At 51.9% G+C, this 24,587-nt stretch overlaps 2 protein-coding genes across 5 annotated transcripts in view; both read right to left on the bottom strand.

Annotated features, from left to right (window-relative positions):
• The window catches only part of GRIP2 (glutamate receptor interacting protein 2), a 106,082-nt gene that overhangs the window by 71,562 nt on the left and 9,933 nt on the right, over positions 1–24,587 (bottom strand). For all 4 annotated transcript variants that reach the window (XR_002515733.2, XR_002515734.2, XM_021922667.2 and 1 more), the window contains exon 2: positions 5,087–5,121. The gene's annotated coding sequence lies outside the window, so the exon portion shown is untranslated. The remainder of the gene's footprint in view (positions 1–5,086; positions 5,122–24,587) is intronic.
• RHBDF1 (rhomboid 5 homolog 1) lies at positions 11,899–18,491 on the bottom strand. The gene is given in 3 exon segments (XM_031663108.1): positions 11,899–12,995; positions 12,997–14,365; positions 14,368–18,491. Coding segments are annotated over 3 exon segments (2,034 nt in total). The 5' UTR covers positions 14,909–18,491; the 3' UTR covers positions 11,899–12,871.

Raw genomic sequence — 24,587 nt, 5'->3', positions numbered from 1 at the left:
GGACAATCACTTCAGGCCAGGAGTTCAAGACCAGCCTGGGTAACATAGCGAGACTCTGTCTCTATAAAAAAAATTTTTTTAATTAGCCTGGCATGGTGGTGAATGCCTACAGTCTCAGCCACTCATGAGGCTGAGGCAGGAGGATCACTTGAGCCCAGGAGTTTGAGGCTGCAGTGAGCTATGATCGTAGCACTGCATTCCAGCCTGAGTGACAGAGGGAGATCCTGTCTAAAAAAACTCAGCAACAACCAAACAAAAACAGAAAGCATCTGTATGTATACAGTATACAGTCAATACGCTTCTCTCCCCATGTGCAGTCCAGCTTCTCCAGACTGCTATCCCCTTTTCTTCCAGCAATGTCACCCCCATTTCCCTTGGGGAGCTGCTCCTTCCCTGCACCCAGGGGAGGAGTTTTGTCCTTCAGCTCCAGGAGGGCCTTGACCCAAAGCAGACCAGGTAGCCTATCCCAACCACCAGCCAAGGCAAGCAGCTCAGGGATGAACACATGACCCAAGGCAACCCAATGAGATGCTGTTTTGGGACTTTGGATGAAGCCACTAGGAAAGGGAATCTCCTGGAGGTGTGGAGAAGCCATGTCAGTCTGAGGCTGCTGGCGGCCACTGTGGCACCAAAAAAGAAGGAGAGAAAGACAAATCCAATCCTGATGATGATGGCATCTCAGCACCTGGAACCCACCATGCCTGAAGCTGGGTATCCCTTTTGAACTTAAGCCAATACATTCCCTTCTTTGCTTAAGCCAGTTTGGGTTTGATTTTTGGTAACTTGGGCCCAAAAGAATTCTGACTAATCCAGTGTCTTCCTCATCTCAGAGTCCCAGATTCCAGCACACAGCAGGGGCACAGTAAGGGCTCAGTGAATGAGAAATGGAACACGGAATAATATGCTCTCCAAACTCTGCCCTCAGCAGAGGACCCCTGGGCCCTCAACTTTAGTCAAAGGAGGCCACAGCTGGATATGAATTCCTTTGGGTGCAGGGGCCCCAGCTGAGCAGTTTGACGGGAAGATGAGGACAACAGCAGAGGGAGGCTTGGGGTCCTAGGTTCCAGCCATTTGAAGCTTGCTCATTACCTGAGCCACACCTACCAGGCTCCCCTGTGCTCCCCAGATTTTTGTAGGCTCCTTCTGCAGACAGCAGCCCCAGGGAATTGTGAGGGAACAGAAGCCCCCTTAGAGGAGATGAACCCACGGATGCTTCAGGCTGAGTCATCAAGGAAATAGCAACGGCAGATCAGCCCAGCTGGGAGCCAAGAGGTCTGCGTTCAGGCCCCAGCCAGTGTGCACTACTGTGTGGCCTCGAGCAAGTCTTTGCTGTTCTCTGGCCTCCATGGGCTGTACTCCATGGTCTCCCCTAAGTTCATCCTCCCTATAGCATTCTCACTTTATCGATCCCAAGGCCCAAAGAGGTTCCCCCTTTTGCCTAAGGTCACACAGCCACTAAGGTGGCCAAGCCAGGATTCAAACACAGGACTATCTGGCTCTCCTCAAAACTGAGGCTGCACAGAGCCCAGGAGATAGGTTAAAGAAGGGAAAAGATCACAGAGGGATCCAGGCCAGCCTCCACCAACGCTGCTTTTTCCATTCCTGCCTCAGCTTCACAAAACCCTAGAGGCCTGGGGTTGCTGCCACCCCCACCTGCTTCCTGAAACAAATTAGCATCTCATCAGAGATGCCTTTAATCTTCTGGGCCTTTTCGTCCCCACGGGCCAAGCAGTGACATTTCTTCTGCCCAGCTCTACTGATCTAAATAAGGCCAAGGCCACTGAGGCTGGCTCTGTGGGTGGAAGAGAGGGGGCTGGGGGAAGACCCTCTTCACCGCTTATCCAGGCTGGGGGAGGGAGAGGATGCGGGCAGATGCAGGTCATCCATCCATCTCTCCATCCATTTGCTCATTCAGCAGATCTTTATTCAGCACCATCTGTGTGCCAAGCGTGCAGGTACAGCCACCAAGGCTTCAAGGTGCTAATATTCTAGTGAGGAAGACAGGATAAATGATAGATGTAACAGACAAGTAAAGGATGCAACATGTTGTGAGGTGAAAGCTGCAAGAAATAAACAGAGCAAGTGAGGAGTACTGGAGTACAAAGATTGATGTTGCCAATTACAAAGGGGCTGTTATCCCCAGAACCCAGATTCTGGATTCTAAATTCCTTTGCCCAGCAAAAGGAACCCCAGGACTCCTGAAAGCAATGGATGATTCCAGGGCTGAGTCAGGGAAAATACAAGATGAGCCTTTCTTATAGTCTCAGAAAGTAAGGAAGTGTTCAAGGTCTGAGTGGGGAAAGTTGGGAGAACATAGAAACCAGCTGGAGGGGTCTCCCACCGGCCAAATTTGGGACAACTTGAACATCAGAAAAGAATCATGACTACAAAACTGTAGAGATCCATGTGCTCCTATTGATTTTGAAAAGAAAAACAAAACAAACAAAACAAAAAACCTGGCTGGTTCCTTTGGGGGTGGTTAAGATATCACATCATCTTTCTGTGAACAGATACCTAAAGTTAAAGAATGCAGCACCTTTCCTGTGTTTCCTGTATACGCAGTGTTTTAGGAGGCCCTAATAAGGGAAAGGCATCCTTCAGAGAAGAACCACAGCAGATAAGTGCTAAAGAAATAACAGAATTGGAAAACCACCTTTTTGCAGTCCTAGTGAAATAAAGGATCCGGCATTGACTCTGTGACAGAGGGATGAGGCAGACGATCCTCGGACCCCCGGACAGGTCTCAGCATCACCCAGAGTGGAACTACGTGGCATTACAGGCCCCCGATGGGATGTGTAACGAATCCCACAGCATTCCCTGACATGGATTCTTTCCTGCAATATTGGACCTGAATCAAATCCAGCTTTAGCCTCAAATAACAGTTGGGAGAAAGTACAATAGGGCAGAAGAATGAATTAAATGATACCATGAGAACATTCCACAGGAAAAATGGCCTGGGTTCTCCAACAAATAATGAGAGTGGGGGGAAAAAAAAAAAAAAAAGAGGGAAAAGGAACTGTTACAGATTAAAAGAGACATAAGAGACTGATCAACCAAATGCGACAAGGGACCTTACTTGAATCCTGATTTGAATAAACCGATCATGAAAAGACATTTTGGAGACAACCAGGGAAAATGGCACAAAGACTGGGTACGAGGTGATATGAAGAAATTATGGTTAATTCTGTTGGGTTGCTACTGTTGTAATTAGAGTTGAGAAAAAGTCTTTATCTGTGGATATACAAATGAAACAAACAAACAAAAAGGTCTGATTTGCCCTTAAAATGCCTCAGGGGTATTCCTGTGTTATATGTGCTATTTGGAAGTAAATGAAAATTTAAAATATAAAATAAAAATTAAAAGAGGGAGTCATAAAAGGCCTCACTAAAAAGGTGACATTTAGAGAAAAGGTTAAAAGAGGGAGGGTGCTGTGGTGGGCAGGGGCTTGCGGGAGCGTGTGCTCCTGAGGGAGGAGGAGCAGCGGGGGCCTGGAGGGTCCGAGGAAGGGCAGGCAATGCAGGGTCTCCTGAGGATCTGGCTTTTCCTCTGAGGATGTGGGAGCTTTGCCTGGGGCTTTAACACCATCCCTCTGGCTGCTGGAGGGAGAAGGCAGGGAGGAGGGGTGGAGGGGAAGGGCAAAGGCAGGCAGAGCAGGGAGGAACCCTGCACTGTGCAGGGGAGTGGTGATGGCCACTGGACCGAAGTGGGGGCAGAGGAGGGACGAGAGGAGTGGACTCAGGCTTACTGTGCAGTTGAGCTGCCTTGGTGATGGCCACTGGACCGAAGTGGGGGCAGAGGAGGGAGGAGAGGAGTGGACTCAGGCTTACTGTGCAGTTGAGATGCCTTCCTCTGCCAGAGCTCAGCATTTCCAGAGCAGCAGCCACTCCTCTGTCTGGCTTAGCAGTATGAGCTCTGGGGTCAAATATACTAGGCCTCAGTTTCCCCATCGATAATATAAAGGGTGATGACAAAGCACTCAGACAATCAATCGGATGCTCTATGGAGACAAAGCAAGTGAGAACGTCCTGCAAACTGATCGGGATTGGGCATGTGTCACCAAGAGGGAAGCCACCTTTACTGGGCACCTACTGTGCACCAAGCACAGAACTCAGGGCTCCGCAGTCGTTAAGCCTCACTTATCATAAGGTGATGTCACCTGGCTGCTAGAATTACAGGTGAGCTTAAAAGAACTAGTGCTGAATCAGAAATGTGGGGGGTGGCATCCAGGCAGCGGCCACTTTTTAAGCTTCCCCAGTGATTCCACTGAACACTGGGATGGAGAGTCACCGTCACCTTGCTGCCCTATAATGAAGATGGGAACACTGCCATTCAGAGAAAGAAAGCAGCTGCTTCTCTTCACATGGTGTCCAAGTGGCAGAGGAAGGATTTCCAACAAACCTCTCCACCCCTACCCATCTCCTGCCCTCCACCCTCACCAGACCCGCTCTGAGGCTCAGGAAGTAGAGGAAGCAGCCCCAAGGGAGGCTAAAACCCTGCCAGGGGAAGCAGCTCATCCATCTGATGGCTCCTAGACAATCCTGAGCCAAGAAAGAAAATGCCACCAAGCGTTTTCAGTATGGGCTATGGCGGCTGGCTGACAGGTGCACCCACAGGGCCACCTGCCAAGAAACAGGTGGCATGCCTGTTAATATTCCTGGCACTGCCTTTAAAGAGCAATAATTAGGAGCAAAAGCCTGGGCAGGCACCATTAACAAGTACGCAGATTAAATCATGGGCCGCGTGGGTGGAGGTGTCGGAAATGTTGCCACTACGGTCCTCGTGTGCCACGGGGCAGCAGCTCCACCGGGGCTCCTCCTCAAGCCAGGGCACGGCAGTGCCAGCCGCCTCCTCCACTCTGATCCCAGGCTGCCTCCCCACACCTGCCATGTCTCAGGGAGAGGACGGCCTGCTGAGGGGGTTCAGAGTCAGACAGCGCTGGATTCAAATTCCATGTTGCTTGGCCATTCCTAAAGTCAGTAAGTATAGCATCACCCAGGCACCTGGCAGTGTGACAGTTTCATGAAAATGACACAAGTCTGGGGCCTGCAAGGGCTCCGCGCATGGGACCTGTCTTAAAATTATGTACCAGGCATTTCTCTTGCAGAGCTTCAGTTTCCTCATCTGAAAAATGGGGAAAGGGGATAAGGATGAATCACGTTAATGATCACTCTGTGGCAATGGCAGACACTGTTTCCAGCCCCGAATGCACATTAATCTCCAACACCCCATCACATGGGGCCTGATTATGCTCACTTCATGAATGGGGCGATCAGGCAGGGGGCCAAGGTCACACAGCTTGGAGCAGAGTGGGAGTCTGAATCAGGCGCTGGCCAGGCCCACCCTGGGACCCACCCTGCTATTCCAAGCACAGATGCACCTCTTTCTCGCTCCATGCGAGCGGGTGGGTGCTGTGATTCAATACAGAAAACACGGCACACCGAGCACAAGGGGCACAGCACAGCCCATGGCCACGCACCCGAGCTCCAGTGACCCTGGGTCTCTGTGCCAGGAGGTCTGCCCAGCATTTCTGGGGGTTGGGAGGGCTCTTCCGGGTCAGAAGTGGGAGGTGGGATCAGGTTCCCGCTCATCCCTGGGCACCAGCCAGTGAGACCCTCATCTGGGAAACAAGGCAAGAATTAAGGGAAAGGGGCAAAGGCTGGGTCTGCCCTTGGGGAGACAGTGTTGCATGAGGGTTTCTTGTCCCCTCTGGCAGGTGGGTTAATTGAGAAGGTAAAAAACAAGCTCAAGGTCACAGAGTCCATTGAAAGTAGAGTCAGGGCTTGAACCCAAGTGCTGGGCTCCCAGTCGGGGCTGCTGTTTCCACTTAGCAGATGTGCCTTTCGGGCCAGTGGCTGGAGTGGAGCCGGACTCCCGCACTGACAGGGCTTCTCAGACCCTCACACACACTGGAAAAGGCCTCCAGCATCCACATGGCAACAAGAACCAACCCGCAGGGCTGGGCAGGACCCTGCCTCCTCTCTCCCTACCTCCCCACCAGATTCCACACCCCAAGTCCTGAAGGCCCGGAGAGGTAGGAGAGCAGGGTTGTGCCACAGGATGAGAAGGGGCTGTGTAAAATTTACCCACTCTGGGCCTTGGCATCCTCAGCATAAGTGGCCAGCAGCCCAGCACTGCCTTGGGAAAGTGGGTGTGACAGACCCTTGCAGCAAGCTCCGTCCCAGCATCACCCTTCCTGCGGGCAGTCTGCAGGTCTGTACCTCCCACCTGGCCCATAGAAAACTGGAAGCCCACACAGAGGGGCTCTGGAGCTTGTCCCAGCCACCTCATCACCAGCACAGCCCCCATCCTGCCATGTGTCTCACCCCCAAAACTGCCAGGCTCAAGCACAGAGAAAGGAGGGTGCCCAAGGTGACACAGCTCACTCACAGCTTGCTAGTGCAAGGGCCATCGCTGGGTGCTGCTTCCTGTGGGTCACGGCATGGAGGCTTCTAGCCCCAGATGAAGAAAGGGAGGCGCATCCCAGAGGTGCCCTGAGGCTCTCAGACAGCCCAGCCTTGCTGCAGGATGGCCAACATCTGTGTGATTTTTCTCCAGGTCAGGAGAGTCAATGATCTGGACAAAGTTCCATGACTCTGGCCATTCAAACGAGCCACTGTAATGTGGGAATCGGAGTCTAGCAGGAAACTAGATGACAGACTACGAGAGCCACAGGGCTCTTAGACAAGATCACAGAGCCACATGACCACAGGGGACTGGGTGACAGCCCACAAGGCCACAGAGCCCCCAGGGATGGGGACGCAGGGCCACACAACACAGGGGACTGGGTGACAGCCCACAAGGGCACACAAAATTGAAACCCTGGAGCCACAGAATGTTAGTTTCAGGAAGCCCCAGATGGTGGCTCAAGAACTGCAGGGCATTATGCTCATGGATCCATACCCACCACACTGGGGTCTGGCCACAGGCCATTAAACCGCAGCAGAGAATGCCAGAACTACAGACAGAAGCCACAGCGGCAAGTGGAGCCAAACCACCGGTTATCAGAGTCAGGGAGGGGACAGAGCAAGGCGATCAACATCATTGGGCCTCAGACCATTCAGTGTTCAAAGGGACAGTATAAGTCATCCGTGTTGCTCGCCAAGCAAGCTGTGACCCCCCAAAAGCTCCTTTTCATAGCCCCTGACCCCTCCAATCTTGCCCTTAGCTCCAGAGAGCTCCAATCTTGCCCTTAACCCTGGAAAACTCCCCTTTCCATGGCTTCCAGTGAGAGATGCAGTCACATGGCCACTGTGTGACGTGGGATGATTCTCTGCCGACTCTGGGCCTGTTTCCCCACTGTAAAATTAGAAGTTAGTCCTCTCTGAGGTCCTTTCTGATTATTGGAGGTGGGGTCCAATAATCAAAGGTAGGGTCAACCTCACCTCCAATAATATGTGAAATGATCACATCACTTCTCTCCCTCTCTACAATCTTCTGTGGCTCCCAAAGGACTCACTTGAATGAATGAATGAATGAATGAATGAATGAATGAATGAATGTCAACTGCCCAACCTTGAGGCATCTTTTTGCTCTTTGCCCTCAGTCCTGCCCCTTGAAGCCAGATGGAGCATTCAAGGATTCCCCTCAATTTCCCTTTCAGTTTGGGGCAGATTCTTATGCAACTCACTCAGCAGTGAGGGCAAGGCTAGGACTCAAACCCAGGACCCTTGATTCCAAACACCCTTCTAATCTGTTCCTGAGCACTGGAAAAAAATACCTCCAAGGAAGAAGAGAGCAGGCCTCTAAAAGGAATCTTGGTTATAAGTCATTGCAAGCCCCTTGCCTCTGCAGCATGGGATCCCGCTCAGTGAGGCCCACCATCCCTCATGCCCTCCATGGGGACCCTGCATGACTCTGGGCTGCAGTGTCACATGGCATCCCAGGAGTCATGGCATCCCAGGAGTCAGGAGAGACAGCACAAGATTCAGGATGATGCCACCACTCCAGGGATAAGGAAAACCAGGGGTGATGACAAAGTCACAACACACACTGGGGACTCTTCTAGTCCTCAAACAAAGATTTTCTTAAGGCCCTGGCAGTGGGAGCATTGAGAGAAACAGTCATGATGATGACAGCAGTATAATCCAGTAGCATTTATTCCCAGGCCCAAAGCATTCAATTGTGCCCATCATTCATTCACTCGCTCGTGTGCTGGCAGCTCTCAGGCACCAGCAGTGAATAAGGCTCCCGCACTTACATTCTACACCGAGAGACAGACAAAGACATGATCAATATGTAACACAACACAGGTTGAAATAAGCGCTTTGAAGAAAAATGAAGTGGCGTGAGATGGTTATGAGGGAGTGGGAGGTCTCTGTGATCAAGTCTTCACACAAATGAAGGGAATGGGGGACCCAGCCATGCCCAACCATGCAGATTGCTGAGCCAGGCAAAGAACACAGCCCATGCAAAGGCCCTGGGGCAGGACCGTGCCTGGTGTGTCTGAGGCCCAGCAAGGAGGCCAAAGCTGGAGCTGAGTGATGGAGGAAGTAGCAGAAAGGATGTCAGGGGGGTCCCGGGGCAGACCACCAAGGGCCAGGTTGGCTGCAGTGAGGACTCTGGTCTTCCGCAGAGGGAGGTGGGAGCCTTGGGAGGGTGTTGAAGAGAGGAAGGAGTGATCTGACCTAGGTTTTAGCAGTATCCCTGTGGCTGCAGGAGAGGGACAGACTGAGGAGGGAGTGAGGGTGGTGTGGGAAGACCAGTGAAGAGGCCGCTGCAACCATACAACTAATAGATGCCGGGACGCAGACCAGGGCCGTGAGAGGCAGCCAGTCACGGACATGTTTTAAAGAAAAGTAGTGACTCATTACAGACACACACATCCCTGTGAGGCCAGGAGAAGTGTGTCCACTTCACAGAGGAGGAACCTGAGGCTCAGAGAGGTTAAGTCACCTGCCCAGTGTCACACAGCAAGGGAGTGTCAGAGCTGGGATTAAAACCCAGGCCATCTGGTTCTAAGGCCCATGCTTTCTCATTCTGTCATGAGTGTCTCCTTGGGACTCATACCTGACTAACATAGCACAAGGTCTGGGGTCTGAGATTGGAAGTGGACCATCCCCACCACCATCGCTAGTGCCAGGATCAGCTACAAAGCAAAACTGGGAAGGGGTCCAGAAGTATGCCTGTGTGGGAGGGAGAGAGAGATGGGATAGGGCCCCTGCATAGCTTGGGACAGGTGAGAACGAGGGAGGAAGTAGCTAGGGATGTATTCCAGCTTTCTAGGTCTGGATGTGGAGCGTGAGGTCGGCACACCATGAGCACTCAGCAAACAACCCCCATGGGCAGGCCGTGTAGTCAGACAACCGAGGCTCCAACCCCAGCTCTGCCCTTCACCAGCTGTGTGGCCTCCAGAGCATCACTTACCCTCTCCATGTCTCGGCTTCCTCACCTGCTCACTGGGGCTGTTGTGGGGGTAATGCAGGGAAAATGCTGGCCAGGCAGCTAGCAGAGTAATCAATCCAGCTGACAGGCAGCAGCTGGGCTATCAGGATTACAGGGAGGGGCTGCAGTGAGAGCCTTCCCCACTCTGCCCAGATGCCCCGCCTTGTGGGGCTTTGCCTCCCACCCACTTTCCATCTTCTGCAATGTACTCAGGGCCTCCTTCCTGTCCCTGATTCAGGAGTGACAGCCAAGACTGAGTTATGCCTGCTTGCCTGGAATTACGACTTCTGGGGAAGAAAACGATTAACATGGTTGCAGAAGGCTGAATTCTTAGAATCAGGCTGTGTCAGAGAAAGCTTCTGGTCAAAACTACAACCCACCCATTTTACAGATGGGGAAACTGAGGTCAGAAGAGAGGGTACATTTTCTAAGCCACTGGATCCCTAGGGTGTGGTGCCTAGTCCGCTGCCCTGGGGGAGTCCCAGGGAGGTCTAGGGGATATAGGCAGGGCAATGGGCTTGGCCAATCCGGATGGCCAGGGCCCTCCTGGGCCACGCATTAAAGTTCTGGTTGCCGGATTGTGGGAGATCTGGGGCCCTGGGGGAGAGACCAGGAGACATTGGGTGAGGAGACCTTCGGGAACCAGTTGTTTCCCAGCGAGTGTGGGGGTGCTGCAGTATTTTAACACCAGTCACGCACACGCCAGCGCCGCTTCCTCCACCACACCCCTCTTGCTGTGACAGGTGCAGCTCCTTCCAGCCTCAGCCTCTGTGCTGCAGCCTTTATATGCGTTTTCCTCCAGAGCCTCACAAGCACCCTGTGAGGCTGCATTTTTAACTTCAAGGACCACCACTTGCCAAGGGGAAGTGACCTGCTGTGGTCCCACAGCTGGTTTGTGGTAGAGGCAGAAGTCAAGCCAGGCCCTGTTCTAAACACTTTATGTATATGAACTCATTTAACTCTCACAAAAACCTTTGCACAAGAACTATAATTATCCCAATTTTACAGTGGAGGAAACTGAGGCTCAGAGAGGTGACATGGCTTGCTCAAGGTCACCCACTTGGCTAGTGGCAGAGCTGGGATTTGAACCCAGGCTGTCTGGCCCCAGACACCAAGCAAAGGAAGAGGGGTTTGTGGCAATGGGGTGAAGGTGAGAGGAAGGATGGGGGAGACATGCGCCAGTGGAGGAAGGACTTTTGAGAACAGGGGTGTCTAACATTCAGTCGTGTGTGTGATGAAATCCCCTTTGTCACCTCCTTCCTGCCAGCATCACAGAGCTGTTCCTCTTTGGTCTTCGGAGCAGGTGTGTCCCAGGCTGACCCCAGATAGCATCGTGCCTACAGAGACAGCCCACCTGGGATGGGGACATGACCCTTACACTGAAGCAGCAGGACGGCAGAGCCAGAGGGCCGAGAGGGGAGCGGCCCTAGGCACAGTGGAGGGTGTCTGGGCCAGTTGGGACCAGGACCAGGGGTGCTGAGGCCATCAGAGCCTCAGTCAGATTAAAAGCAGAGCTATGCAAAGTGTAGCTGCAGGCCCCGTCCTGTCTTTGAACTATTTGTTGCTGGACAGTGATTGTTACTCTTGGAAACAAACATTTCAGAAGCAATGGTTAGAAACTATTACAGCAATTTCACACATTGCCACAATATCCAAGTGCCTGATCAGTGGCTTATAGTTTTCATGTGTTTGTGTTTTAATTTCATTTTTCAACAACTCATTGTTAGTGTATTTTTCTCAAATGTATGTCTCCAGTGGATTGAAAATAAAAAGATAACACTGGCCTTCCCCAGATAGCCAAGAGGCACTGCTTTTACCGGAGCTACCCAGTGGTGAGAAGCTGGCGCTCGACCTGAGGTGCAATTTAACCTAAAATAAAGCTGTAAGGTAGAAGTTCTGCTTTTGAAATGAACAAAACTTTCATGTGAGCTGAAAGAGATGTAACTTTTTTTAGTCAGGGTTTCTCAACCTCCGGCAGGATTGACATTTTGGGCCAGACAAATTCTTTGTGGTGGCGGGGAGCTGTCCTGTGTGCTATAGGGTGTTTGACAGCATCCCTGTCCCCTGCCACTGGATGCCAGTGGCACACACCCTCTCCCCACTTGTGATGACCCAAAATGTCTCCAGAGATTGCCAAATGTCCCCTGGGGAAAAAATATCACTCCTGTTGAGAATGGCTGGTTTGGATGCTCTGCTTTTCTGTATGTGAGAAAGAATGTGTCTAGGAGAGTGTCTGTACGTGCAGGTGTGTGTCTGTGTGGGCCTGGGCATGTGTGTGCTTTATTTCAGGCCCATCTTCCTCACTCACATTGCCTGGCCCCATAGGCATCTGTGTTGGCAATCCTGGTGTCACCCATTACTCTCAAGTAGCGTCCGTCAGATCTTCCCTCCCTACAGGCTGTCACTGAGGCACAGTCTATGAAGGTTGCAGTGGAAACCAGGGGACCCTCAGAGCCACTGTCTTCACTGGGTGAAGCTGCTCTCCAGCGCCTCCCACCCCCCCTCAGATCCCTACCCACACCACACCTCCCAAGACACCGGGGCACAGACAAGATCTCAGCAGCTGGACAGAAACCAATGCTCCTGCCAGAGAAGGGCTTCAGGCCTGAAGAACAACAGCCTGAGGTTAAGTAAAGTGGTCATCAAGAACCAGGGGTAAGTAAGAAGCTGAACTGTCACCTGGCAGGGGAGCTGGTGGAACAGAGGCTTGCGGTGGGGAGTTTGGGGGAGTGCAGCTTGTTCAATCTGCACATGTCTGTGCCCCAGCTCTGATTCAGGGGACTCTGACTCAGAACAACCTGGGCAGGGTCCCAGGGTCTGTATTTTTAAAGCTCACCAGGTGGTGTTGATACACAGCAAGAGTTGAGAATCCCCTGGGAAGCTTGATAGAACTATAAACTTATGGCAAAACCAAAGTAAGGAGTCTGACAGTACCAAGCATTGCTGAGGATGTGGAGCAACTGGAACTCTCAGACACTGCTGGTGGTGATGTAAAGTGGTACAGCTACTGTGGAAAGGTGTTTGACAGTATCCATTAAAATTTTAAGATATGTACATTCTAAAATATATCTCAATAAAGCTGTTAAATATATGCATATTCTATGGGCTGGTGATTCCACCTGATGGTATATACTCAACAGAAATGTATGCATTTAGGCACCAGAGTATCCACAGCAGCATTTTCCATAAAAGTCAAAAAATGAAACAAACTGCAAGTCCAACCACAGTAGAAGAGATCAATAACAATGGTGGCATATTCACGCAATAGAACTTTTTTTTTTTCTAAAACGCTCCCAGTCCATTTATTGGCCACATGAGGTGGTCGTCAAGAGACAAGTTAGAAGATTATCACAGGAAGTAGTATAATAAATGCCCGGCAGTATGAGGGGTTCAAAAGACGTGAACAAGGCACAAGAGGTCTGTCTTCAGGAAACAGGCCAGTCCCCACATGGAGCAGGTGACTCCTGTAAGCCTGTGAGGCTCAGGGTTGTCATGTCTGGCTCTGGCCTGCTGGAGCGCATGGTTCCTGGAGCCCACAGCCAGCTCGGTGGAGCTGAGGGTCCAGTTCGTACTTCTCAAAGAACTAGTCAGTGAAGGGGATGCAGGTGAGGAACACACCACTCACAGCGGACAGGATAGAAGTAGAAGAGGACCACCAGGCCAGCCAGGAGGCCCAGGAAGACCACCTGAAAGATGATGATCTGGCAGCATTTCTGGTACAGATTGAACTTGCCAAAGCTGATGTAGGGCTAGAAGGCGAAGGAGAGGAAGAGGCCACTGATGAACCCCAAGGTGTGGGCAAAGTTGTCGATCTAGGGCAGCAGCCCAAAGGTGAAGAGGAAGAGCACCACAGCCAGCAGCTTGAAGAAGGCATGCCAGGGCCACTCCAGGATCTGCCAGCTCTGGAAGAGCTCCACGAAGAGTCAGGCCAGGATGCCAAACTGGGAGCCAGCTGGAATCACCAATTCTCGGTACAGCAGGAAGATGGCACTGACCAGGTTGCCAGTGACACCACTCAGCAGCTAGATGACGGCTATGTGGTGTCACCCTGCCGGCTTCTCTAAATCCTGCAGGACTGTCATTTGGAAGCAGATGGACACCAGGCAGTGCAGGATCCTGGTGTGCAGGAAGAGGGACAGCCACAGGCGGTAGAACTGGTCAGGCACCTCAGGGTTGAGGAAAGGCAGGAGCCCACACACATCATCCATGCAGTGCACCTGAGAGCAGAGCGTGGCCTCCTCATGGAAATAGCCCATCACGAAGTCGCAGTACTCCCGAGAGGTGATCTCACACTTGCCCTTGGTGCCAATGCAGCAGGACCGCCCTGTGATGACACCGTCCATGTGAGGAAGGTTGGTGTGGTTCCTGGCGCTGTTTTTGGTGCAGATCGGCCACTTGGTGATGTCTTCTGGCCATTCATGGGGGTCTTCCCAGGAGGGCTCATCACATACCCTGGGATCCTGGTGGCAGACAGAGCCAAACTGTCTCTTGTGGCTGGCAAGCTCTGGGGCGCTGGGATGGATGGGCCACGTCACCCACACTGCCAGCGTGGACGAGCGCTCCTCCTCCGAGGTCTGCAGGCAGCCCGACCTGTTACTGTGCACGCAGCAGGCCGAGTGCTTCTCACACTCAGGCCCGCACCCTGAGTGAATGAAGCTGTGCACCTGTGGATCCTGGCACACGCAGGGCGAAAACTTGGCGCCCAGGTGGATGAGGGCCTCCGAGCTGGGCCCGATCCAGAAATTCTCCTGCTGCACGCACTTGACGTTCTCGTAGACCCCATGGTTCCACAGCACTGAGTCCACCATTTCATGTTGCGAGAAGCCCACAGGCATGATGCCATAGATGCACCCGGCTAGAACGGTGATAAGTGAGTGCATGAAGGTGAGCCAGTAGGTGAAGAAGGGCCTGTGGTTGTCCATGTCCTCAATCTGTCGCTTGATGAAACTGTCGATGTGCTTGTGGTAGGTGTGGTTGGTGAGCTCAGCCCATACAGCTGCTTCTCCCGGGCGAAGAACTTGCACACTGGCACAGCGATGCGCTGGCCCCGCCGTGGCCCCGCGGTGCTCACCACCTCCTGTTGGAGCCACACCTTGGGCTGGGAGGCTGTAGCACCCTCCTGCTTCCGCTAGCCTCACTCCAGAGGCAGCATCAGGTGGCTGTGCTCAAGCTCACTGCAGTCCAGGGCCCTGCTTGTGAGGTCCTCCTGCTCCGGTGCCTTCTCCCAGTCCTTGAGTGCTGCCTCCGATGGGGACTTGAAAACTTCGTCCAGGTATGTGGACAGCTCTTCATGGAGGATACCTTCCTGGGCAAAGAAGGATATGTCCAGCTCATCAGGGAAATCAGTCGTGTCCTCTGCCAGAAAGCTGGTTGGAGTGAAGTTTCAATGCTGAGCCCGGCACAAGGTGCCGTCCCTAATCGAGCAGCCTTTCATCAGTGCTACGGCTGCCCGGAAGCTCATCTTGGCCACCGACTCTCGCTTCCCACAATAGAAGTTTACATAACAATGAAAAAGAATGTGCAACATACAACAAAACAGATAAATATCAAAAACATCATGCTGAATGAAAAGGACTGGACAGTGAAAAATATACGCTGTAATTTCAAAAAAGGTCAGGGGGGTGGGTACCTCTGGGGGAGCAGAAGGGGGATACGATTTGAGATGAGCCCATGTGGCAGGGTAGGGGGATCTTCTAAGGGGATGGCAATGTTCTGTTTCTCAACCAGAGTGGTTATGAGGGTGTTTACTTTTCATTACTCTCTACGCTGACCTCTACGTTAAACTCACACGTATATTTTATCATTTTAAGTAAAAGAGGAGAAAAAAGATGCATCTGTGCCACTGCCTACAATGCTGATTCCTTATGTTTGGGCTGGGGCCTGGGATGAGCATTCTGAATATGCCTGCACCACCCCCAGGTGATTCCAGTTCACAAGGTTCTGGGGCCACACTGGGGTCTAAGATGTCTGCTGAGCACACGTGGGGTGAGGAATCTAGAAGCCAGCCTCAAATGGGTGGGCCCCACCTCTCTACCCATTGCTGGTTTTGAGTGGTGTGTGGTACCTGAGGTGGGGACCCAGCACGCCCCCAGCAGAGCAGCTGGCCCACAGGCCACCCTCAGTTGATGCCAGTCCTCTAAGGATTGTCCTGTGGGATATTCGTTTTAATAGGAGCATGCTGGGCTTACAGAGGGACTCCGGACACGAGGGTGGGAGTTCGTCGCCAGTCACTGGAATCTCACAGCTGAGGCTGGCAGCCTAGAGAACCCACCCTGAAGGTCAGGCCCTTTAACAAAAGGGTGGGGAGGAAGCAACTGAGGGGCCGTCATCAGGGAGGCAGCTGGCATCTGCTGGGGCATCTGCTGAGGCCCGCCCTGTCTCCCCAGAGCTTAAGGGGCAGGCCAGCAGGCGAGCAGGAGAAAAGGGGAGCTTCAGACCCATGCTCTGTGTGAGAAGTCACAGAAGATGGCAGCTGCATGGAGGCTGTGCCCCCTTATCAGCCAGGACAGGCTTGGGCAGGTGAGTCTTGACCCCACCCCATCACCACCTAAGGTGGTGATTTGTTAATCACCTGCTAAGTGCAGGCAGCCATGGCCAGTGCTGGAAATGGGAGGACCCACCCCTGTGGGGCTCAGGACTGCTGTGTTATAAAAGGCAGTGAGTGGATCGGGGGTGTGGTGAGAGCGTGTAGCAGGGAGCAGCTCCAGGAGGCTGGGGGCAAGGTCTGGAGATCCGTGGGAACTGGCCACACCAGGGACCCCAGGCAGATAGAAGAGACTAGGCAGGGTGTGGGGTGGGCTGACAGCACAGGCTGAGCCTTCCACAGGGCAGGCGTGGCTCTCAAAGCTTTCCTGCATTCACTCCGTCCATCCTCAGGACGGCACTGGGATGCGGGTGCTGTGAGTCCCATCTACAGTTGGAGAACTGGGCCGCAGAGAGGTTAAGTAACCTGCACAAGGTTACACAGCTCATCAGCAACTGAGGCTGGATTGGAACCCACTTCATTACGCAGCCTCGCATTTGGCTTGTTTTTCCCCAAGAATGGAAAGACCAGTGAGCAAGGAAGGCAGGGAGAGGCGAGGGTGAGAGGCCTGGTGCTGGGCCACGCTGGGCCGGAGGGCCATGGGAAGACTTTGAACTTGATCCTTACAGCAGTGGGGAGCCACCGACCATAGAGAGGAAGTAAGGATATCAGGTACGCATTTTACAGGTGCTCGCCTGCCATGTACAGCCTGACCGTCGGGCAACACCGGCCAGTCAACAAACATGGCCTCACTGGTGCAACATTTGCCAAGCATCTTGCGGGCACCATCTTCTCTTCAGGCCGTAGGTTCCATTTTGACCCCACTGTTAGCAAGGACATCTCAAATACCAACGTATGAATTTTACCGACTTTGACGACTGTAAGGAAGCCCTGTCCTGCACGCACCCCATCAACCACTTGAACTATTGATTCATCCTCTAAAAAGCACAGTTAGGCCACTTTCAAGTTTTTCCACTTTCAGTCTTGCTTTGTTGAGATAGGTTTCATGAAGTCTTTCCTAATTAAAGTTTGTAATGAGGATTTGATTCGCCAATCCATTTCTTTGCTCGTAGCTCCTATACCAGTTGTAGACAACTTCTACCACTGTGGAGTTCCTTTTTTGCCCATTATTTTCTTCGGCTCCAATTCTCTCCCGTCAGATTTTGGCAGAATTTAATGTTGGCATGGAGATTAGATTCGTCTGTCAATTTTTAGATCAATAACTATTTTTACTGTGCACAGTTTTAGTTGATGCCAGTTTTATTTTGTGTTGATTATTTTTACTAGTGATGTTCATGATGAATTGGATAAGAGACAAATGGTGCATGTTTCTTTCTTAGGAAACCGATGAGAAATCGAAAAATGTTTGTGAGTCAGAAAAAGAAAAGAAGACAGACAACCAAGAGAAAGAGATTCAGCAAAAGACAGAGGCTGATAGAGAGGCAGAGACAGGAAGACACAGAGATAAAGCAGAGAGAGGCACACGCAGTGATGGTTTGGCTCCTGGCCACTCGGTGGAGTCAAATGACAGTGTCCATCCTAGTGTGCCCCATTGCCCTGCTTCCTCTACAATCAAAAGCTGGACATTCCCACCTCCAGGCAGTTGCCTCAACCTGGAAGGTCCTTTCCTTCTGGACTCAGCTCAAGGTTGCTCATTCAATTGCTCAGGACAGCTTTATCAAAATAAGATAAAAGGTCACCCAGATGGTGTCCCAGCAGACATGACCTCTGGGAAGATACTGACCAACAGACAACACCCCAGGCCCAGGTAAAACCAACTCATCCCTTGGCCTAAGCCAAGTGGCTCACATGCACCCTAGATCCATGTGAGGCTGGGGGTCCCACTTGTGAAGTATCTAGCAGGGCACTGGCACACAGTGGATGCTTAAATAGTGCCCCTCTGCCCTGATGTCATCATGGTCCCCACCTCAATGGGCTGGCTAAGGATGATGCAAACCCTCTCAGCTCTGGCTTCACTTGCAACAGAACAGTGGCCTCATCCTTGCCCAGGGCCTGTGGGGTGAAGAGGATGTGAGCTTAAGGTCTCCCTGGTTCAGCCTTCAAGCTGGTGAGGGGTCCTCCTTTGCAGGACAGACCTAGACTCTGAGATTGAGCAGAGGCAGACTCTCATTGCCCTTCTCTTCCTGCCATCTCCACGGTGTGGAGCTCCACGTTAAGAAAGCCTCTGAGGCTGAGCCTTCAGGAAGGACTGTGGTGATCTATGAGCACTGTCATCGACAAGGGCCAGGGGAGCTTGTCTTGTGTTTCCTGCATCTTTAGTTGCTGCACTGCAAAGACCAAGAGCACAGAGACCTGGGTCTGAGCCTTAGCTACACCACCTCCAGCTAGCGACCGTGGGCAAGTCATGTCACCTCTCTGAGCCTCAGTTCTTCATCTGGGAAATAGGGATAATACCATGATTTATCTCATAGGGTTGTCATGAGGACTAAGAGAAGTGGTGCATACGTGGGTGCTAATAAGAATTTGTGAAGGGGCTGGGTACCATGGCTCACGCCTGTAATCCTAGCATGTTGGGAGGCCAAGGCAGGAGGATCGCTTGAGGTCAGGAGTTTGAGACCAGCCTGGCTAACATAGTGAAACACCATCTCTACTAAAAATACAAAAATTAGCCAGGCGTAGCGGCAGGCACCTATAATTCCAGCTACTCGGGAAGCTGAAACAGGAGAATCACTTGAGCCTGGGAGGCAGAGGTTGCAGTGAACTGAGATCGTGCCACTGCATTCCAGCCTGGGCGACACAGCAAGACTCCGTCTCAGGAAAAAAAAAAGAAAAAAAAAAAAGAATTTATGAAGGAATGGGTTTTTCCTCCCTTATTTGTCAGGTGAGTCAACAGCGAGGTAGAAGAGCTGTCGTCTGAGCTGGATTATTTTCACATGTGGTGACCCACGCCAGCTGTTTTCTCTCTCTCTGGCCCTCGATTTCCTCTCCAATAAAGTGAACCTAACAGTTTCTTGTAAAAAGCTAAATACACACTTAGCATGCAACCCAGCAATCCCACTGCTAGGTATTTAGCCAAGAGAAAGGAAACACATATTCACACGACACTTGCATATCCGTGTTTAGGGCAGCTGTATCCACAGCATCCCAAACTAGAACCCACACAAATGCCCACGAACAAGTGGATAGATGAACGCTCTGAGGTACACCCGCTCCCTGGAAGAACAAGGCACTGACGCGCAACCACATGGGTGGGTCTCAAAACAGGCTGAGCCAAAGAGGCCGGAGACAAAAGATATCCACGCTGTGATTCAGTTTATATGAAACTCTTAAACACAAATCAAATACATACCAACAGCAAGATCAGTGGTGGCCTAGGTCTGGTGGGAATGTTCTAATTGTACCTTGATTGGGTTGGTGGCTACACAAATGTATACATTTGCCAAAACGTACTAAACTGTACACTAAAAATGAGTGTGTTTTATTGTATATACATTAGACTTCAACAAAGTTAATTTTTTTTAAATGTCCCTGAGACAACCTTCTTGCAAACTTTTCAGGGCTCGTATGTGATCGGATGGGAGGATGGGCATGTAGGAACTTTGTCAGGCGGGAAAGCACTTTACAGGTGGGAGGCATTGTGGTAACTTCTATGGTTGATACTGAAAACAACAACTACAGCTCAACAACGCAGGTTCTACTGACAGTCTCCCACCAAGGTGAGAATGCCACAGCCCTGGAGTCAGGCCCAATCAGGCTGGCGTTCAGTCTCCCACCTTCACAACCCGCTCTGCCACCTGCCTGGGGCAAAGTGGCCTTCCTCCCCCAGCCTCTGTTTCTGAAGCATTCCCCTCAGCTTGGCTCTGGGCTGAACACAAGGTGTGCCATCAACCCTTATCAAATGTTGATTTCTCCAGTATCGCATTGACCGTAAGACCAGGGCAGAGAGGAGCAGCCTCCCCAGGGCTCACAGCTCTGCAGCAGCAGAAGCAGACAGAACCCCACATCCTTCCATGCCATTCCTGGACTGGTCTCTGGGCTGTACCCAGTGCCACACGGGGTGGGGTGGTGGGGTGAGGCTGTCCATCACACAGTAACAGGTTCCCTCTGTGGCTCTCGTGACAGTGTCTGGCAGCCTCTCCTTTCAGCATAGAGGCTGATGGCTAAGTCACCGTATGCCAGGGTACTCAGAGAACTACTGTGTCCAACACAGGACTTCATGTTGGTCCCTATGGGGCAGGGGCTGGGTCTGGTCACCTCCACACCCCAGCACCCAGAGCAGGTGTTAAGCCAACACTCATTTACAAGTGGTCCATGGAGACCACATTGTGCCAAGTCCTGTTGGCCCTAGAAGGTTCTCCTCCCTCTCCCTCTGCTAAGACCCCATGGCCTCTCCTGCCTTCCCTGAGTGGTTTCTCCCAGCCTCAGGTGGGAAGGGGACCACACATCTTTAAATTGCCTCCTGGTGTTGGATAAGCACCTTTGCTTCCCCGTAATGGTTCATTTATGCGTCAACTTGGCCAGACTGGGCTGGACGTGATGGTGCACACCTGTAATCCCAGCACTTTAGGAAGCCGAGGTGGGAGGATCACTTAGGAGTTCCAGACCAGTCCTGGGTAACATAGTGAGACCTTGTCTCTACAAAAACTAAAAAAAAAATTAGCCGAGTGTGGTGGCCTATGCCTGTAATTCCAACTCGAGAGACTGAGGCAGGAGGATCACTTGAGCCCGGGAGTTTGAGGCTGCAGTGAGCTGAGATTGCACCGCTGTACTCCATGTACTCCAGCCTGGGCCACAGAATGAGATCCTTTCTCAAAAACAAACAAACAAACAAGAAACCCCAAAACCCACAACTTGCCCAGGCTTTAGTGCCCAGTTGTTTGGTTGTGGCTGTGAAGGTATTTTTTAGATGTGATTACATTTAAATCAACAGACTTTTGAGTAAAGCATTTTACCCTCCACAATGTGGGTGGGCCTGATGCAACCAGTAGTGAAATTAAGAGCAAAGACTGAGATTCTCTAAAGAAGAAGGAATTGTTTTCAAGGCTGCAACATAGAGACCCTGCCTGAGCCTGCCTGGGCTGCCCTGCAGATTACTGACTGCCAGCTCCACAACTGCATGAGCCAATTCCTTTAAATCAACCTCTCTCTCTCTCTCTCTCTCTCCCCCCCTCTCTCTCTGGAGAGACATGATAGATGGATGGATAGATAGATGATAGATGGACGGACGGGCGGATGGGTGGATAGATAGATGTTCAGATGAGTGGATGGATCTATTGGTTCCCTTTCTCTGGAGAACTCTAACTAATACACTCTTGGAGCCCCACCCTCCTCATCCAAACGAACTGAGGCTCCCACAGTGGACATCAGCTGTTTCTGCCCATCCAGCATTCAGACCTCCTTTTGGTAACAGCACCCTGATTTTGCTCTGAGGAAACCCCCTCCCCCATCCCTTGTCCGTGTGATTTCCTGGCTTATGGATAAGTTGGGTAAGAGCAGCAGGTAAGACTGACTGTAGAGGGGGGTCTCCCTCCCACACCCCCGTCCATGTGGTTCACAGGGCTGACATTGCTTCCAAGATAGGCATAAGCCAGGTTTATCCAATCGGAGCAGTCCTTTCTCCAGGCCACAGTGACTGGCTGAGAGGCAAGCATGTGACCTCACACTGTCCAATGGGAGACAGCCCCAGGACTTTTGCTGGCGCCATCTGCATGTTCTTTGTCCACTGGAAGGTAGAAAAGCCAACAGCCCAGAGAAAGAGAGAAGTGAAGGATGGGAAGACCAAGCTCTGATGTTGTCCCTTGAACCCCTGGATACAGCCCTTCCTGAAGCCGATATGAGCATTGAAGGTCTCTTTCTCACTTGGGCGAGTTGGGGTTGGGTTTCTACCACTTAGAACCTAACACTGCCTGCCTGCTACTGCCTTCTTGGAAAGGCGTGACAAGGAACAGGTGGTCGTGGCTCAACTGATAGAGTTTGGCCTCGCCTCTGTTTTGGATGCTGGTGTTTACAAGCTTGGAAGCAAAGCGGAGGAGTGGGGCAACAGAGGAAAGACTGTGAGAGAGGGGAGAAGTAATGGGAAAAGGAATCCAGCAGCAGAGCTGCCAGGGAGACAGGCTAGGGGACAAGAGAGGTGTGGAGAAGAAAGGAAGGGAGGGCCAACAGATATCTGCTTCGTGTCTAGAGCCACTTCACCTCACTGTGCCGCAGCCACCCTTGTCTTCCCTGAACATGCCAAGCTTGTTTGCGCCTCAGGACCTTTGTATTTGTGCATGCAGTTCCTTGCAGGGCTGGTTCCTTCTCATCATTCAGGAAGTCTTCCCCAAGCATCTCAGCTGAGAAGGAGTCTCCCTCCCTCTCTATCTCCTGATTCTGTTTCATTTATTTTCACTCCATGACCTAATTAGCGTGCACATCTATTTGTTGACATGTGCTTGGCTGACTTGCCCATTAGAATTTAAGATCCATCAGGGCAAGGTCCTAGTCTCTGTCGTGTTCACCACTGTGTCCTGAGGGCCTAAGGCAGTGCCTGGCACGTAGTAGCTGCACAGTAAACATTTGTTGAGTGAATGAGTGAACAAGTCTTAACAACAACCCTGTTAGATAGACACTGACTATGTATTCATTTCCCAGAGGAAGACACTGAGACTCAGAGCAAGTGACTGAGCAGGAGTGGAACCCAGGTCTTCCCGACTCCATAGGTTGCCCTTGCTCCCCTGCCCCTCTCCAGCTTTCTTTCGGCTCTGGGGGTGGCAGTTCCATGAATTCTTACCCTGTCTTATAACTGGGTTTCCTGGCTCGTGGATGAGCTGGGTAAGAGCAGCAGAAGAGACTGACTGCAGTGGCGGGCGGCGGGGGGGGATTTGGGGGGCTGGGAGCCCTGTGATGAGGCCAGTGCATGAACCAGATGCAGGGCAAGTTTACAAACCTAGGCCCACCTCAGTGGTGAAACCATCATGAGAGATGTCTCGAGAGGTGTCCTGAAAGCCTCCTAGTCCAACCCCCAGCCAGAACAGGAACACTTTTGACAGCAACCTTGATCAGGGCCCACCACCTCCCAGGGCAGTCCAGTCCAGTCTTGCCCAGGTCCAAGCGGAGCACAAGTTACTGGGGCCTTCCTTGACCAGAGCTCAGCTGGGAGGCCAGGAGGCTGGGAGGCTGGGAGGCTGGGAGGCTGGGAGGCCAGGAGGGAAAGCCCAGTGCCTCCTAACTGGGAATTCTGAGCACTGCTGGATGTGTGGCAAGAAATTAGGTTAAAGGAAGAATAATCAGCTCATTAACCCCCTTGCCAGACTCCACATGCTCACAGACACCTGCTTCTAAGCTACGCTGCTCACTGTCACTGCCTGCCGGGATCTGGGTGGAGTGGTACAAGTGAGATATTTTATTTATATGTCATGCATATTTATTAGGAAGAGGTAAATAAATTAGCTGCCTGCCATCTGCAACCACCAGTGTACGCCAAGTTCCTTCCCTCCTCCTCCACCCTGGGAGGGGCCACTCCAGCAAAGCCCAAAACTTGTGAAAAGGAGGGTCTCCTTTCTAGTCAGATTTCCTCCATAGTTTCAGCAGTCCTAGAATTAGAATTTTTCCAAGAGGAAATGGATGCCAGTTGCTATCCTAGGCCACTTGCCAATATCTCATCTTCCCAGCAACCCTGAAAGGTGGGTTGCCATCCGCATTTTATAGACAAAGACACTCTGGTTCAGAGAGGTCAGGTCACTTGCCCAGGGTCACACAGCAGGTGAGGGGAGTAGCTCAGCTCAAGTCATGGAGGCCCAGGGACTTCTGTGACAAGCCAGAGAGAAAAGCTGGACCAGGAGGTGACTGCATTCTTGCTCTGGCACTAGTTTCTGTGGGGTCCAGGCTGGTCCCATAACTCTCTTGGCCCTTCTGTGTTGAAAGGGAAAATAAAACACGACAGAACAGAATCCACGTGGGGCTGTGTGGAGAATCAAGTCACCATTCGTCCAAATCCTGAGTGTCCTTCAAGCCCACTGTGGAGGCTCCTGACTCTGCGAAGGGGCCACATGACCCCATTGCTGCCCCCAGGCTTGCTGCGTGACTCTGTGCATATCAATGGACCTCTTGGAGCCTCAGTTTCCTCCTCTGTAACATGGAAAAACAACTTTCGGGGGACAGGTGCTGGCTACGAGGAAGAGGATTTCGCTGTGTGGAAATCCTTGTAAAACACGTGTCCAGTGGGAGGTGGGCAGCAGGCTGGGACCACGGACTATGGGCAGAGGAGGGGCTCCAGAATGCCCAATGGTGCTGCAGAGACCAGAGAGGGGCCATGACTTGCCCAGGCTCGCACAGCAATTAGAACTGTTGGGAGCCCTAGAACACCTGCCTCTCAGACTGCAGAGGAGGATCCCAGAGCACTGAGCCTAGATCTGAATCTCTTATGAAGCACCCATACATCTCCTCTGGAATCACTCCTGCCCGCAGCCCATAGTGAGGCAGCCCACTCCTGCCTCACTGCCTCACTGCCTCTGCCTCCCTACAGGGTCTTTTCATTAAATTAAGTGCAGAATCAAATGCAATTGCTGTCGATTTTCCCCAAGGGGCCACCTGCCACCTCTTTCCAGGATGCCTGTGGGGCCAGGACTGAGGCAAGGCACTCACACACCCCCAAACAAATATTATGGAGTTGTGTTGTTGTTGTTGTTGTTGTTGTTTGAGACAGAGTCTCGCTCTGTTGCCGAGGCTGGAGTGCAGTGGCACG

The sequence above is a fragment of the Papio anubis genome, chromosome 2, assembly GCF_008728515.1.
Source record: "Papio anubis isolate 15944 chromosome 2, Panubis1.0, whole genome shotgun sequence".
Classification (NCBI taxonomy): domain Eukaryota; kingdom Metazoa; phylum Chordata; class Mammalia; order Primates; family Cercopithecidae; genus Papio; species Papio anubis.
Note: the sequence above shows the minus strand (reverse complement) of the source record. Positions and strands in the feature narration are given on the sequence as shown.